Raw genomic sequence first — 18,179 nt, forward strand, 5'->3', positions numbered from 1 at the left:
TAGTGTAACTGCTTTAATTACTTTTATCCCTGAAGCCACATGACTGTGCAGATGACTAGCAGATGACTTATTTAAAAAAAAAAAAAAAGACATGTTCACACTGCAAGGTTAATGAGCCTAATTAAATATAGTTTTCCTTAGCCAGATACTAAATCATAAAGCTTGGGGGAGTTGGGGAGGGGGAGAATCCAAAGGCAGTCAGTTCTATTTCAAATAATGCTTTTATTCTGATTTTTATTGCAAAAAAAAAAAAAAGAAGCTGGAATTGAGTGGTTTTTCTGAATACAGACACTTACATTTAAAGATTTGGTAAGACCTCACATGGCAAACTTTGAAAGTCTATTTAGAGGCAATTACGCTGAGACATATTTGTTTTCACTTGCCCACTGTTTTAATTAATGGAGAAGTGGGCTTGAATAAAAGGTCTGTGTTAGATAGAAGTCTCCATCTGCTGCTGCATATTACCAGAACCTTTGTCCTTCCTCGCTGTGTGTTTTTTTCATTACACCAGTTTATTTCCTTTAGTAAGATGCATAATGTCTCGCATTAAGTTGTACAGGCAGGATGGAGTTCTGATCTTTTTAATTCTTTTAATTATTTCTTTTTAAGTTTTCTGCCTTTGCTTTGGACAGTGGTTTAATATCCCGCCTTCAAAAATATACTTGGAGATACAAATTCTATGGTCTTTCAAGGAAACTTACATCTCGGGCACAAAAATTAGATATTGCACCTTATTGAGTTGCCACGTGTCAGCTACCTTCCTGACTAGTCTGGAGTTATTAAAAACAGAAGGTAAAGTGTGTTACTCACTGAAAAGGGCTTAAGCCAATGAATTTCTTCATATTTGCAAAGAACTATTTCAGCTATTGCTGATCAGCTGATATATGATGACTTTCATGGGTGACTGAGCAAAGATGAGTTAGCAGAAGTGGTAGGTTTTCTTTTCACTTCCACTATTCTTCCCCCTCTTTTCTCCCATTGATTTGTGAGTTTCTTAAACATTACTTCCCCAATTCTCTGCCTGCCCCACGAAGGGCATTACTCATGACTATTTCTTTTAAACTAATCTAGTGCGAAGTGCTCCCTTTCCTGCAGAGATTACTCAGACCTTCTGAGAAGCTATGCTCTCAAGTCAGGTAGGGGCAGATACAATAACAGTATGTTTCTACCTAAGTCCAGCACAAGCTGAATCTGACTGAATCTACTCCAAATAATAAGTAATGAAGGGTTAACCTACTAATGGGGGAAATTTTAGTTCTTTCATTTAAATTCAGGTTTATGCCCCAAGAACCAAGAAGATGAAAATTTGCCATGTTTAAACAACTGGATGCTGTCTCCATAGTCTTCCTAACTCTTCTACAGAAGGCAGTAGTTGTTATAAATTAATTATTTAGTTGGATTTCTTGGTTCTTTTTCCTAATGTAGAAAGAATAGTTTAGGGAAGAGTAACTGAAGCTTCTGGATCCGTATTATAGAGCAAGAAGTTGAGTCCCTCATCTAAACTGCTTGCTTTCATTTTATCACGTTTTCGAAAGGGGCTGAAAGGTCACCGTACACCCAGTAGGGTTCAAAAGTTGTCTTGTTAAATTGGATTATGATTAAATGATTACACGTGAGCACTTGGCATATAGTAGGAGAATCACAGCACAGAGTTTGCGTTTCCTTCATTTATTTATTTATTTGTTTTTTCCCACCCTGTGGGCTTTGTCTATTATTGCCTATAATGCCCCCATAGGAAGGGTTGCACGCTCTCTGCTGATCACCTAGGAGGCTCAACTTTAAAGCAACTGTGGAGGCTGTAGAGGGTTCGCTAGCTTATATTTCAGCTGTCTGTGTTTATAAGGTTTGCATTTATCGATATTCAAAAAGAAGGAAAGTTTTAGTCATGGGTTATGTAGCAATAGCTTTTCTCACTTGCTTTCTACATGTCAGTTGAGCTTCTTGCTCTTGGGCCAGAATGAATAAGCCTGTAGCTTTGAAAGTGGAGAGAAGTATTGAGGGTTTGTTGTTCAACTGGTTTGCAACTTTGCAAGCTCTTCCTTTTCTTTGTCTCCATACAGTGAGACTGATGCTGAAGTCTTACAGAAATTAAATTCCTTAGGATTCCTTTGAAATTCCTTCTTTGGTTTAACTTCTTTTGCTTTTGGCCAACGTTTTGACCTTGCCGGTACTGCTCATTTAATTACTTGGATGTGGTAATAGAAAAGTGGTAGCAAGGTGGCTTACTGTGCTGTGTTTCATGCCTTTGTCTTGCATTTCCACTGAGTCATCTTTGCCCTAAATTGGTTTTTCCAGAGCTTTTTGTAAGTCTAATTAGGAAAACAAGCTTACATTTACAAATACTTAGCTAGCATATTCGTTCTGCACTTTTTTTGGCTACTAAAACTATAAAGTAGGAAGATAAAAATTTGAGGATAAGATTTCTGTACAAAATCAGGGATTTTGACTATCGCCTTTTTTTAAAGTTTTAAACCTTTTTTAATCAGTGTGCTCGAGGGAAATGCAAGTCTAGTACAGTAGTGAAGAAGAGTCATAGAGATGAGATGCCCTTAATAAATTAAGTCACCCAGAATTATTATGTCTTAGTATCTGAGCCCGTGTCCGTACACTGACCTTAACTGATAATGGTGTCTGATGATTGATGGTGGTGATTTGCTGATGATTGGTTTTTAATGAGTGTTCATGTTGTCTTCAGAGTATTTTCATGGATTGCTTATATGATTAGGATTTAAAAGAATTATCTATGTTTTGGCATATGAGAGATTTTAAAGATGATCTGATTTCTTTTCGCTGTGTACTTCTTTTAGAGGTTTGTATTTATTAACATTCAAAATTACGCTTTTGGATTGTCACACTAAGCAGAAATTCCAAGATTCAAGGGCCTGAATCCTCAGTTCTCCTGTATCAGTCAGTTACCCTTTGTTAGGCAGTGGCAATTTTTGGTACTTCTGCTTTTAGACATTTACGTTATGTTAGTAAATGTTGAGTATCTGCTTCTCTTTGGGTCTGGTTATTGTTTGTGGATACTGAAACTCATTGAAGTTTTGACCCAGGCTGTGTCTCCAGTGGGCATTTGAAGGAATTCACATGTTGAAGGTGTTGCCCTGAATCCTCCAGGGTGCTTGGCAAGGTGAGCACTTCGCAGGCTGGCATGCATCTCAGCAACTTCCAGGCAGACATGTTGCCCAGGAATTCAGTGCTTTTGGAAACTTTGCGGTTAGTCAGGCCCTTGTAGCAAATTCAGTAAAATTAGGTCTAGACAGTAACAACTCAAATGCTTTGTTATGCAAGGGTCTGTCCAGAGGTTTTGGTGATTGTGTGGGGTACAGTTCCTGTAAACAAACGTTCACGCACACAAAAAATGCTGTTGTGTCCTGGGTGCCAGCAAACAAGCAAAGGACTGAATAAATGTTACTATATTCTGGAATCAAGAAATAAATCAACAAGTAATGGCAGTTGGCTGTTTTGTGGGGTTTTTTTCATATGCTACGTATATAATAAACCTCATAGTCCAGGACTCATGGTGTCTCTCAGCAGTAAGTTAATTCAGTTGTAATGGCAAACAAAACCTGCTGTATGAAAAATCCAGTTCACAGATTATACCCTAACAGAAGTTAATGTTATTATGATATTTCAGATTGGTGATGAATACATAATAAATATGTCCCTTAAAAGGACATAAAAGCACAACATGCTGTTCAGAGATCCCAAATCAAGCTACAACTTTCTTCTGACGTCCCACACTGTATATTAAAAGAACACAGAAAAAGCTGAGGCTTCTTTTTTTTCTTTTTTTTCCCACCCCAGAACTTGGCTGGATCTCAAAAGTGCATGTGAATCGACCTGCGGTTGTGAGGCATGCAGAACAAATTAAAAAATGGAGAACCGTGAAAGGTAATTGGCAAGTAAGTGCTCTTTTTATGCATTCTGTTCCTGTATTTTTAAAGCAGTCACTCTCCCTCTCCAGGCTGCAATATTGAATTTTTTTCAAGATGCATGTAAACTTAAAAGATGTGCTTGTCCATGTCTTATTTTAATAATTTGTATTTGATGATGATGGGATGGAATAAGGCAATGCATTTATCCAAACAAGTTAAAAACCTTATAACTCATGAGTGGCAAAACCGCAAATGAATTTAAGTCATCTTTATTCATGAGCGGATTAAATTGTATATTACTATCCCACCACATTTATTCTGTTTCCCAGACAGACGTTTCTGCACGCTGCCTTCTTATTTTTTAATTTTAAGGCTGTAAGATATGATCGTGGTCCCTGTCAAGTTTGACCTACCTGGATGATTTTTCTTTACTTAAACATCCCCAACATGTGTGATTTCTTTGCTTAACTAGTTCTTACCTAAAACTCAAAAATCCTGACTGGCTTTGGCACGGGGAGGGAGAAAGGGGAAAAAAAAAGAACAAAGAAAAAAAAAAAGGCTGCTAGTTTTAAGGGGGCTGACTTCTCAGTTCCTGAGATAAGGAGGTAAATGATCATTTGCTGTCCATCTTAGTATAAAATAGGTTCATGTAAGCTGTGCTAAAGCCAGTGGCGTAAATGAACTTCTCTTCAAGGCTATATGGTCTTCATTGAACACATTTGATGTCTCAGCAGTTAACTTTCAACCTCTGCTGTTACTGCCCCCCTGGCAGAACTGGCAGATACTGGCCCGGTGCCTGTTTTGGTTTCTCCAGTTTGTACATGAGAATTGTAATGCCAAGCCATCCGGTCAGCGAGGTAATAAGCTAATACGTTCTGCAAAGCCACGGCCACGTGCTGGTTCTGCCACCTCAGTGGCAGGAGGGGAAGCACTGAGGGGGATGGCAGGCGGAGCTGGCTGCCGGATGCCGTAAGTGCTTTGGCATCAATCAGCCAAGGGCAGGGTCTGAGAAAAGCTGTGGAGAAGACCCCAGAGCTCTCAGCCATGGGGTTGTAACTAGTGTCCAAAGGACAGACAAGTTGATTCTTTGTTCACCAAACAGCTGTTCTGGAGGCAAATGTGTGTGATTCCTCCCTTCTGCGCACTAAACAAATTGTTTACTTGCAACAGGAACTGTCAACGTGGAAGCAGGCGGAAGGAGATGCTCAAGGATAAATCTTAACAATCCAATGTAGCAGAACAAAGCAAGAATAATTTAATTATACTTAATTCTTCAAAAAACTGTTTAAAATAGTTGGTATCCTGAGTGCTTACTATGTCGGGCAGCCATTCTGGGGTGTCTGAAGCTGCGTTCACAATGAGCACAGACCCTGCAGATGACCGTTTGGGCATGATTTGCTGAAGCTGTGTAAGATCCTACTGGTCGGTGATATAAAACAACTTCCTGCCTGTTACATTAACATGAAAGTCTGTGATTTGAACGTTATGATTAAATAAAAAATGGACACAAATTGAGGAAAGTTAGACAGTAGCTCAGCACTTCCCGAGAGTTTCTTGTACGTAAAAAATCACTTGATACCAAGTTTAGTAGTCCAATGTCTCTGGGTTGGCAAATAGTGTCAGTGATAAAATCCAGAGGGTATTCCATAACCTTGGCTATCTTCAGATACTGCACGTGCAGTAACATAAAAATTAAGTCTTCTGCTTTCACAGAATTTACTGTATAAAGAACAAAGGAACATAGAGACACAGACTTTGATTGCAAAGAATCATTGGGAAGAAAGGGATTTAGTGTCACTCCCTCAACATGGCTATAGGACAAATGTTTAATTGCTAACACTTCTCCACTCTCCTGTGCAGTAACACTGGTACTGAGGTACTCGAGTGAGGTTTTACTTTGAAGAATGCCAAGAGATTATTTTCAGAAGCATCTCTCCTATATTTGAACGCTGTCATTGCAGTCGTGATAGTCATGTGCTGTTTATTTCACAGAGATGATTTTGAACCTTTACGTGTTTGAATGTAAGTAGCACCAGATTCAAATTTTGAAGCCCATTTCCCAAAATAGTCGCTTGAAAAACCCTTTTAAAAAAATCAAGTTCATACCAGTTCTTGGAACTCCCTGACTACATCTGTCTTGATGACTTTATGATTCATGTCGTAAGAGATGAGACAAAAATTCCCTCGAGTGAAAGATAAAAAAATCCAAGTAAAAGAAACTTAAAACCATTTAAAGTGAAAAAACCTTCTGAAGTGTTATAGGGTGAAACTAGAAATCTGTTAGAAACAAGCAGTCAAGCTCAGACTAACAGAGGCCAGTAATGGTTCGTTACTCTGTTTAGTCACCCCAAAGTAGCTTTCAGCATAACATTTACTGCAAGTTCAGAAAGAAGACTCCCATCAGCAAAGTGTGAAAGATTTGTGGGTTGGGCAGCATCTTAAGATTTGCGGAGTAATGCCTCCATGAAGAAACACCAATTTTTGCTGCATATAGTGACAAATCGTATCACGGAACAGAGCAGTCAGGGAGGGACTTTATGGACTCAGGTGGGCTTTGCTGTTGCAAACTCTCCCCTTGTTGAGCATGTGCCCACTAAGAGATGTCAGCTTTTATTGAAGCCATCAGCTGTGAATGAGAATTTGCTGGAAGATCTTCAACAAATATTTCAAAATAACGTCTTAAGCTCAAATTTTGTTCAGCACAAAATCTCAAAAATTTTTTTGACGTGCTTCTTCCATTCTCCAATTAGTAAGTCTTTAGTAATTCTGTAGCATTTTCATCTAAATAGTGTTTTAGCCCTGTCACTTAGCTCTTGCTTTTGTTTTTTGCACCAAATAATTACAGATGTTTTTTATTCCCGATTCACTCGAAAGAAAGTGGAAACATGTGGAGTGTAGACCCTAAGTTTTAAGAAGTCCGGGTTCTTATCCCCCACGGATTCCATGTTTCACTCTCACAGCAGGAGAAGCATGCAAACATGCAAATGTGCAAATTGCTGACATATACACTTACCTGGTTATTGGCAATTGCAAACCTGTGCGTATAATTTTTTGTGCATGAAAGTTACAGACATAGTATGTAGAACAGAGTATATTAGGACAATGAGATTTCTCACATAGGTGATTTTTTTACCTTTGTGTTATAGAATTAAATTTGAAACAAGATGCTTTTTCTCCTGGTAAAAATGTTTGTCTGATTCTTAGAGTCCCATTTGGGAGTTAGCTTTTGCACCAAAAATTGGAATTAGATCCTTTCATTCTGAGAGAGCAGACTTTTGATTCCAAGTCCTTTCTGTGCCATTAGATACTGCTCATTAGATACTGACGTGAACAAATATCTGCCATCCTTATTCTTACCGTGAGAGCCAGGCTTCTGATTCCTGCATCTTCTAAGTCAGTTTGGTTTTGGAAGCATAAACTGAAATATTGTATTCCCTGTTTCACTCCCTGTGTAGGCTGCTTGGTTGCTGAAAGCTGTCACCTGCATGGACCTTACCACTCTTTCAGGCGATGATACTCCTTCGAATGTTCACAGACTGTGTTTTAAAGCAAAGCATCCCATCAGAGAGGATCTGCTGAAAGCCTTGGATATGCATGATAAAGGTATGATTGGTTTTGTTGTGTGTGTTGTGTAGAGGAAATGTCTGCATTTCCTCAGTACTTTTTCAGTTTTCAGATAGCTGTAAAAATGACCTCTTCTTCATATAACAGAAGCAGCTATGGTAGGCAGCACTGCAGAGCTAATAGTCCCCAGAGAAGAAACTAGATCCTATACAGTCTTATTCAAAGCAACCATCTTAAGTTCTAATTGCAAAATATCCATTTCGTTGAGTTAAGATAAGAATACAAGGAGAAAAAAATCCATTCTCAGTTTGGCGACCAAAGTAAAGCATGGACTCAAGGTGACAGTGTAAGTTATGATACCTGATGAGCAAATTTTATGGGAAAGCCACAAGTTTGTAACCTCAGCGTATGTCTTTTAATAACAGTGCACTAAGGTGAAACTAATTGAGTATTCTGTTAATCTGCTGATGTCCTTACTAAATTGGAGAAGGGGGGAGTGTTCATGTGACTCCTTTGGATTTCATGCATAGCTGCTGTTGCTGTATGTAACTGCCGAGCCTGCCACTTTGCTTGTCAGAAAAGATGCGTTCCACGGTCCTAAGCATGTTATTTTTACTTCGGAAAACGTTATCTGTTACCTGCTTTCATTGATATTACTTAAGCAGGCTCCATCTGAAGTCCCAGTGTTACACCCGAGACTGAACAAGATTCAACTTCAGAGCAAATTGAGACTGTCAATATAAGTATCAATAAAACGTCTTTATATCTGAGTGGGTCTTCTGAATTTTTCCAGATGTAATCACTGATATGTTGGTGAATAGCATTTGACTTGTCATTTGGCCTTATCATGACCTATCAAAACCAAAATCTCAGTGACATTTGGGGCATGATTTTGCTATTGAAATATTTCAGTTTTACACGGGCATTGATCCACTGATTGAAGTCATACGATGTAAAACCAGAGAGGAATCAGGCCTGTGGTTTTAAGCCATACACATAAAATTTCAAAGATTAGTCTCTTTTTAAAACTTGGATTTATGGACTCTTCAGACAGTTGAAGTATTAAATATGAGGTCAATTATCTGAGACTGAGAGAATAGCATTTTAACTAGAAATGCAGTAGGACTGCATTAACATAAAGACTGCTCGGTTGCTGCTGGGCTCAGTCTGGCTCAACAAGTAAGGACAGGGCTTGGCAGTGCAGTTTCTCTCGCAGTAATTTGCTGACTAAGCATGTCTTAACTGAACATGTTGGCATTAAACAGTAAATCTGTCGATAAAGATCTCGGTGTTTTAATTCCTGCTAATGCAAACTTGCTCCCAGGGTCAGATGAAGGAACATGAGGGAGGTAACAATATGGAGAATGACCTGAAGTGCTCGAACAAGAAAACAGATATCCCTGGTGTAGGGGCTTAAAATCCTTGGGAGAATGCAGAAGTGGGAGGTGCAAACAATGCACATATGCTCATAATACGGATTGGACTAGAGAAGGTGGAAATCTATACATATGAAAAAGTGAACTGTGTTTTTTTCAGGTATTACTGTTGGAGCAGTTTGTGTATATCCCACAAGAGTCACCGATGCTGTTAATGCCCTAAAAGCTGCTGGTTGTAACATACCGGTAGCTTCAGGTACGTTTTATTCTAAAATATCCAATTATATATTTTGATGCTATAAAATATGTGGAAAAATCCAGAAGTTTGGACTTGCTTTTGTTTTAGAGAGTAAGATAAAAAGGTAGCAGGGGGAAGGAAGGGAATGGAGAGGAGGATTTGCTTCTGGTATAGTCTTTTGTTTTCTTTCAGCTTCAAGTTTATCAATCAGCAATGCCAAGTCTGTTTTGCCGGAAGCTCTTCAAAGAGGTCCTTGAGATGTATTAACGTTTCCCTCACCTGAGCAGAAGAAATTGCAATAGTGTGCAGGACAAAGTATCAGTAGACACTAAGTGGATAATAATAATAAAATTACAATATGAGATTTTAGGAGTTCTAATAGAAGGGATTTTTTTTCCTATCAGTTGTTTGGCTTTTAAGTATAATCCTACTAGCTGAATTCAATGAAGCTGTGTGCAGAGGCAGGGGTTATTGCCTGCTGAGCAGCCCGCAGGTTCGGGACTTGTACTCAGAAATCTCATAGTAGCAGCTCTTCTCCAGTCACCACACACAACAGACAAGTCCGGAATCTACAATAAGCAAGAAGGAGAATTATGCAGGTTGGAAGGGAGCTCTGGATGTCATCTGCTCCAACTCCTACTCAAAGCAGGGGCTAACTCTGAAGTTAGATCAGGTGTTTAATGCTAAGATCCATGATTTCTGGTTTTGGTCGTTGTTTTTTTTTTTGTTTGTGAGGATTTTTTTGTTATTGTTGTTTCATTGTCCTGTAGGGAAGAATACATACTAAATGCATTTATATGTCAGAGAGAAAGAGGATCTCTTTGTCAGGGATCCTCTTTGTCATTGTTTCTTCCATTTCCAAAGTTATCTTTGGGTTTTGTACTTAAACATCATAAAGGTAATCTTAAGTAGACCTCATTGAAAACAATTTTTGCTCTATTGTGATTTAGCTGTTAAAATATTACTGGGATTTAACTTGAAATACTACTTAAAAGAATTGGGGAGAATCAAAAATTTATGTATTGCTTCATATATGAGTTCACTCATTGTTTGCTCAATTCTGCTGGAGGCAATAGATACTGTGCTTTCTTATGTAGGCTTGCAAAAAATTAAGCATGTGAAAGAGACCTTTTGCAAGATGCACTTAGTATCTTGCTGGACGTCAGTTCTTAAGGGAAGAGCAAACGCTTCTTGTGGATGAAGAGAGGGTAGGATGAGGTGCCTTTAGTTTTTTTTGAATTGTGGTAGGGCTAAAAAAAGGAATAACTTTCAAACTCTGTGGTGTATTAGTGGTATTTGCAATTTTATGGTCAATTTAGAAAACATTTTCTTCCCTCTGCCTGCGTCCTCCTCCTTGATAGTGGCTGCTGGATTTCCATCTGGACAAACTCCTCTAGAAACCAAACTGGCTGAAATAAAGCTAGCTGTGGAATACGGTGCCAGAGAGATTGACATTGTCATAAGCAGGAGTCTGGTGCTGACTGGCCAGTGGGAAGGTAAGTACTTGCCCTTCAGGAAGGGAACCTAAACCTCTGTATGTGCACGCACAAGCTCTGCCTTTGTCTCTTCCATCAGTCCTTGAAGAATTTGATCCCTCCCCTAAGTGACTGATAATCTGGGGCGCTGAACTAAATAAAAACTATTTAACTAATTTATGAGTAATGGGTCGGATTTTTTTTTTTTTTAAAGAGTGCTGTTAAAAGTTCTGTCAGGCTGGGTATTCAGAATGACTTTGTGTTTTGAAAGTTTGTGTCTGTTCCTTCTGTGCCTTTAGAGGTTTTTGTGTACAGGATTAAAAAAATAGCAAGTAGAATGGAAGTGAATGCCTGTGGTCTAATTATTTGAACAGTTTTGTTAAAACCCCTAAGGGGTCGCTAATGTAGATGATACCTTGTTAAATATACATGTTTCAATTCTTGACAAAAATATGTATTTTAGTTGTTTTCTTTTCCCTGAAAGTTGAGGGTACAAATTGATGGTTCATATTATTATTGATGTTCTTGTGCCTGTAGACTACTGCTAATTAGTAAGAACAATAATGCTGAAGATGGTTTTTGCTCTAATTGCCTCCTTAATGTACTGTGAATGGTTTGCCTTAAGTGCTGACGATGCTTCTATAACTAATCTCCATGCAAAGGTAAACACATCGTTGTCTTGGAATGAATTTTCCATTTAGTTGTATAATGCTTTGGTATAATAGCCTGTTTGCTTGGAAGACTTTATAAAGGACCCCTGGTACCTGAGTTTAGGTAAGGAAATACAGTCATCATGGGAACAGATCACATTTTCTGATTTTGGTCATCCTTCAGTTAGAAGTTAGAATTGAAGCAAACCCCAAGTTTCTGCATTTGTGTCTTCAGGACTGATATCCTGTTTTCTACTTGCTCTAACATCTTGACCTCTTTTGTAGTATTTACGATCTCCATTCTTTTGCTCTTAAATATATGCAGCTTTACAAATGTTTGACTTGAGGATGGGCATTGCTGCAGACATTTGTTTCTTTCAGAGTGGCTATTTAAGTTTGGGTATGGCCCCAGAAATTGCTAGAATACAGAGACTGAGTGATGGAGCGGTTTTAAATAAGACAGAATGATGGTCAAATTCTGTACCGGCTGACAGCAAGACTACACGCGCACCTTCCTATGCTGTATCTTTGTCGGGGTCTATGTGAGGGTCTACAAAGCAGGTACCCCCTCCAGAAGCTGCACTCAGGTGGGAACACAGATAGGTCTTGGATACCAAACAGGCTGAGTCAGTGATCTGTCACCAAGACTAAAAAAATAAACTGGACTTGAGCAGCAACTTGAAATTGTGTCTGAAAAAGTCTGCATTATAGCAATTTCTGACTTAACTGTGGTTACCGTGCTTCAGACTTCACGGTACAAGCTGCTCTTAAGTGCAAATTGCATAGAGCAGAGATTAGAAAGTTAGTGCATGTAGGCAGTTGCAAATGCAGGCTTGAGGTTACATTGCCTGGCGTTACATGAAGGAGAACTTGGAGGAGAAATATAGGGCTAGACTGAGAGAGGAAGTTTGTTATCAGTGATTGAAATGAAGTGGACACACGTTGTTAGGTTTTTCTCTCTGGGAAACAGATTGTTTTCTATGATCATAAATTACAGAGAGGAGTACGCCGAGATAGCAATGATGGGTTTAGTATAAAGCTGTCAGTTTACTAAATAAATAAATTACAGATAACTTTTGATTTGGTATGCATATTCTTTGATCCGCAGCTGGAGTGACAAGCTTGAAAAGCCATCCTTTGTTCGGCAATGGTTAGTTTACATTTCTCTTACTGAGGGCAGAATCGAAATGATTTCCAAATGTTTTCTGAAAGTTTGTTTATGAACGTGAATCTGTGTGTGGCACATATTTACATCGTCTTGAAAAAATCTACCTCAGGAACAGAATTTACTTGCCATCCAGATAATGTTGCTACAGAGTGAAAAATTCTAATATTTAACTTACCCATCCAAAAAATTACTTCAGTAGGTGGTCTGAATGTTTTGGGGAAAATCTAGTGTTCTGACTTCCTGTTTTCCTTTCAATAGATGTATGTTACCTGTGCGAACATGCAGGTTTCCACCTCTATCTAATGATTAGCTATGATACACCACAATGTATAAAGTACATTTAAGGAAGCTAGAAGAAAGGAGGAAGAAGTCTTTTTTAGGCTGGATCCCTACATAAAATATTCAAATTTTCTAGTGCAGTAATTACGCCCGTGTTCAAGGTACTTCGTCAATGAGAGCTTCCTTGCAGTTATGACAGAACCTCTGCCTGTGCTTAGAACACTAGTGTATTTTATCATTATTTTCTCACGCTGCCTGTTCTTCACAACTTCAGGAATTATTGACAAACATATTTATGTGGTAGAGCATTTTATCTTACTGTTCATATGTTTTTAGCTTTTCTTCTAGCCTGTGCCATAATTGGGGCCACCGTGATAGAATAACATTGCTTTGTGATTTGTTTCAAAAGCTTATTTGGTTATTAAGTTTCTTAATGTTATGTCCAATTATGTCAAGTTATTTTAAAGCAGTTCTTAAATATTGGTTGGAACTCGTTATGACACTCAGAATATATTTTCTAGATCTTTCCGAAGTAATTGTTAAGAGCTTTTTAATAGTGCTGAACTTGAAAGCAGCTTTATTGGACAGCTAATTTAGATTGGAAATGAACATTAAATGAACTTATATACCTTTTACAACCTGTTAGCTTTTAGAGCAATACTACTTTACAGTAGTTTATTCAACCATTGTCTTGTATCACTTGACAAGGTATGGAATAAGTTTAAAAATCACAATTTAGATACTGTCTTTAGGCACAGAATGTGGAGCCTGTATGTAAATAGTGGTGAAGCTGACCAACAAATTGTTAAAAGAAACTGGAAAGTTTTATTTATCTATCTGTTTGCTTATATCGACGAATCTGTTGGAGTTTCTGTACCTGATGAAGCTGCCTGGGGTACAGTAATATTACTTATAGTTTCACAGCTTTTAGCAAACACCTGGACATACCACACTGTCAGTGCCTTCAGAGGTCGTGTTAAACCATCATTTGCTCTATGTCAGTTGAATTTTTCTACAAGAAAAGGGAAAAAAGCAAGTATACTCTAAGAAGTTTGAACGTGGCTGCATCCATTAAATAAATTAGGTATAACCTCGTTATGAAAGCTGCCTTTTGATTCTTGTTAATAATTATTCAACTGTGAGTTTAGAGGCTTTGTTCAGGGATTGGGTCCCCTTTTTATGCTACATACTTTGTAAGCAGTGCAGAGAAAATACACTTCCCAATCCAGACACTTGGAAAAGACTCCGCATGTTGTTCAGGAATATTATAGTTGGATTTACCATTTTTTAGATGTACAACCTGACTTGGGACCTCAAAGTCTAGTTGCATAATTTCTACCTTATATTGTCAGCAGCAGCTCAGACTCCTGAAACCACGCTCTGTTTTCAGTTTCACGTGAATCACTGGAGCCTGGAGTTGCACATATGTGGCTGAGAGCAGAACTGAGAGAGTCGTGTTGTGCTGATAGCCTCGTGCTTGTCATTTTGTTAACAAACCTGCCATTAACGTGCAAGACAGAAGGGATTCCAGCTCATTTTCCAGTTTCCCGTCATGATTACCTTGATATTTTGGTCTACATAAATTGAAACATCTTCCCTCCTCATCTCAGTTTCTACCCTTAACATCAGTCAATGTGACTGACTAGATAAAAACAGAAAATAATCTGAATTTGAAAAAAAGAAAGAAAAAAAGTATTTATATCACCACATTTTCAGAGAAGACCTGTTTCATAAAAATATTAAGCTGTGGTTTTTTCCCTCTTAATATTTGCCTTTCCTGTGTAGGAGATATGGATTATCCCCTTTATTACGTGATTTTTAGGACAAACGTATTAGACCAAAGTAAAATGCCAATTAGACAATCTAGGGTAGATTATAGCCATCAGTAATTGTCAGGGATGTTTGCCTGAGAGATGTGTAGGGGGAGGAACATTTTCTTTGGTGTATTTAATAACTGCTAAAAATCAATGCAATGTTTGTACTGAATAGTTAGAATTTTACGAAAACTACAAAAAAGCCACTTTCTAACACTTATCTTTTATAACAGGGAAATTAAAACCACAGCTATGAAAGTATTTTTTTTGCTTCCTATAAAATCTGAATTTTTCCAACTTCTATAAATGCATCCAATAAAAGCACAGATTTGAAGTTCGTGAAAGCAGTAAGGTATCTTAAGTGAGTGGGTGCAAAGTAGAAGAGTTCTTATGTCACATCCATTTTAACAGCTAAGTCAGTGAAGCTGCTGCAAACTACATCAGTGAGCATCTGGCTCCAAATATATTCTAGATAAGTTGTCTTCGTTTGGGTTTTGTTTTTTTTTTTGTTTGTTTCTTTTTCCTGGCTTAAGATTTAGACTTCTTTCAGATGGATAGTGTTGGTGTGTTGGTGCTGCGTTCAAGCTGCTGCACAGTATTGGCCATTTCCTTTGAGAATTCTTGATTGTCTTTTCCCTGCTTTTAGCAGTCAGAAGGAGAATCTCTTACAACTTCTTCATGGTGGTCTTAGCTCACCATTGAAAATATGCCCGTGGGGTTTTCTGTGCTAGAGGTTTTTCCCAAAAGCTTTCTGCTGCTTCTGCTAAGCAGAGAAGGTCTGTCTGCTGTGTCAGTTACTGGTGTTCTGCTCAGGTCTCAGATATTCCCAGAACCATAGTGTCCAGCTCTGCTTCTGCTACTGATCAGCTTGATGGAACTGAGTAGTTATGTGATGGACTTTTTGGCAGCTCAGACTGTCCCAGAAGCAGCCCAGGACCCCTTGAAACACTGAGTGCATTTTCAAGTGTGATCAACTCCACCTGTACTTTAGACATTTGCCAGGAAATTTTGGGATAATCAAATTATTTGTGCCTTGATTTAAATCTGACGGAGTACTGAAACCTCTCTTTTATTTTTGAAAGGAGTGGGAGTTTTTGCATTTGTTCTGTATCAAAGCAGTCCCTGCTTGCACTGGGACTGGGATACTCTGGTTAATTTTTTCTGTCCCAGAGGTAGTTGCATTTCTATTTGTGCTTTTACTGTAGGGTTGAGAATGTTCTATGAATGCTAGCTATTGTCTGCAATAATTGGCCTGTGAATAAAGCGCAGTATTTATTACCTACACACCTGCCCCATTAAAGTGTGCCCACTGTTCCACCACCTCAGCTAACCTGATAGACACGGATGATTGAAGAGCCTCAGTTGTTCCTCTCTGTGGGTTGATGCGTGCTGTCAGATAGTGAGACTGTTCAAATGATCTTGGCACTAATTGCATGTAAAAGTACCTTCCAACAATAGGGAGGATGCTGTAGCCGCGGTACTAACTCCTGTGAACAACAGCTAGGAGGATATAATTTCCTTTCATGGAATACAACCTAAATGTACATTTTGTTGATTTTATTTTGACGTCTTTAGCGGCTTATCTTAAAGGAAGGGAAAACTCGAGTCTTTTCTTCTTGTTACCGAAACTAGAAGAACATGAAAGCTGCTTTCTCTGGCTTTGCAAAAGCTTCAGGAAAGAGTCACTCCACAAAAAGAGGCTGCATTTGTATCTAACATAGGCAGTGTTATCAAACGCACAGGAAAATAGGGCAGGTTCTTTGTATTTCCTTTTTGAGTCTCGATTTGATGTAGGTTTCTGGAGTATCATCAATTGATCAATAAAACATGCTAGACTGCATGCTACTACTGATTAATTCACACCTTTGGTACACAGTAAGAAACAAGGTGAAGCCTGGTGTCTATAAAGGGACTTACTAAGTGCATTAGCCAGGTGTCTACTAATGTGTGTAGTACGTCTCAGAGGACCACCCCAGGGATCCCAGCCCCTGCCCCCTGGTGTGCTGATGGCACCAATAGGAGGTGGCAGCATCGCGGGTGGAGGGGAGGTCCAGCTGTACAGCAGCTGGCAAACCCTACTGTATGTTTCCAGGTCTCGCTTCAGGACCGAGGGGAAAAGAAAGCTAGTATTGATGAAAAAATTCAGTCTCCATAGCCATATCCTGTATTTTTTTAGCAAGAAAGATTTGGTAAAAGCTGTGTTTTAGACTTCCATAGACAAACTTTTCGATTATGTGTTTGAAGATTGAATACAATTTTTGAAAAAGACTCTCTTGCAAAGGATCTTGTTTGCTTATTTTGTGTCTCTTTTTTTTTTTTTTTTTTAATTCAAATCCCAGAAATGGTGATTGTGCACTGTAAGAACTGCTTTTCTCCCCAACATTGACACTGGAAGAGTCTTAATGATCCCCAAGTGGCCAGCTTCTAACACATACGTTTTGATAATTTCTAGCTCTTTTATCCTCCCTAGGTTTAAAATTTTGTGGGAGCACTGCTGAATTTTACCAGAAAAAGGGTGGGAGGGTTTCCCTGTGCTCCCTGTGTTGTGTTACCTGACCATGTCTGCAAGTCCCAGCCCTTTCTAAAAAGTGCAGTTGGTTAAGTCCAAATTTATTCCAGTCCTTACTGTGAAAATATAAAGCAGTTAGAAAATTAAGTGTGCCTCTGGCAATGACACTGCAGGAACTTATGAGGGGGTGGTCTGCTCTGGGCAACATCTGTGAGCAGCCAAATACTGTCCTGTCCTCCCTGTTCCTGCTTCTCCCTGGCTGCAGCTGATGGACAGCAGGTTGAGTGACAGTGTGTTGAGAAGCAGTGGGCAGGTGGGATGTGTGCTAGTTTGTCTCAGGGACATGCTGACTGCTTGGAGATGAGAACTAAGGAGAGCTGAAGGTCCTTCCTGACCTCTAGATGGCTTCCTCCCTGAGTGTGGACATTGGAAGCTGGGGTCTAGCTCTGCCCCTGGATGGCCACCATCAAAAGACCAATCCAGGTTGTAAAGCGGCAGGGGAAGAAAAGCAATCTGAAAGGCTGGCAGACCTGCGACCTGAGTTCAGGTTTGGGAGCTGTAGCTCCACAGCATGCTGGGCAGATGTTATCCCGCTGGCCCTCCTGCCATGGTGCTTCCTCGACCCTTCCTGGGACCATTTGAAGTAACATCAGGGGATGGTCCAAGTCCTTAGTAACCTCATGGGCAATGCAACCACTTGAGCTGGTTTGTAAATGCAGGTTCATGTGGATTCGCTGGTCCCCGAGGTTTGATCCCAGGCCTTGGTGTCTCGTCATCAGGCATCTTAGCAGACCACATTGATTTGGCTGCATGTTTTCAGGCAATTCTTATTTTCAAGAAGCTTGAAGTGGGATTCAGACGCCTAAACGCAGGCATTGAGCTCCATATCAGACTTCCCAGACAGTCCCGTGGTACTAGGGTATATGGCAGGAGACCAAAGGGAGACATGGAGCCTTCAGGAGTGGCAGCTAGAAGCCAAGGGGGATATGTCAGGACATCTCAGGTGGCACTAAGGTCTGTAATTGGAGAACTTATTCAGTCCTTTGGTGGCTTTTCGGCTGAACCCTTTGGGAGAGTGGTGATAGAACGTGGACAGGAAAGCGTAACTGTCCCTGAGTACTGATTCAATTTGCTACCATACTTATTGCTGAAAAAGCTGTTTTAAAATCAATCTTGACTGTCATAGCATTTTTTATTCCTGATGTATTCATGAGTGTTTGGCATACTG

At 39.3% G+C, this 18,179-nt stretch overlaps 1 protein-coding gene across 1 annotated transcript in view; it reads left to right on the top strand.

Moving 5' to 3' along the window:
* Positions 1 to 18,179, top strand: part of DERA (deoxyribose-phosphate aldolase) — a 56,278-nt gene that overhangs the window by 6,442 nt on the left and 31,657 nt on the right. Inside the window, exons 2-5 of the mRNA XM_074585490.1 lie at positions 3,808 to 3,905; positions 7,334 to 7,481; positions 8,979 to 9,074; positions 10,418 to 10,552. Of these exons, the coding sequence (XP_074441591.1) occupies positions 3,808 to 3,905; positions 7,334 to 7,481; positions 8,979 to 9,074; positions 10,418 to 10,552 (477 nt within the window). The remainder of the gene's footprint in view (positions 1 to 3,807; positions 3,906 to 7,333; positions 7,482 to 8,978; positions 9,075 to 10,417; positions 10,553 to 18,179) is intronic.

This window comes from Larus michahellis, chromosome 1 (genome assembly GCF_964199755.1).
Source record: "Larus michahellis chromosome 1, bLarMic1.1, whole genome shotgun sequence".
NCBI lineage: Eukaryota > Metazoa > Chordata > Aves > Charadriiformes > Laridae > Larus > Larus michahellis.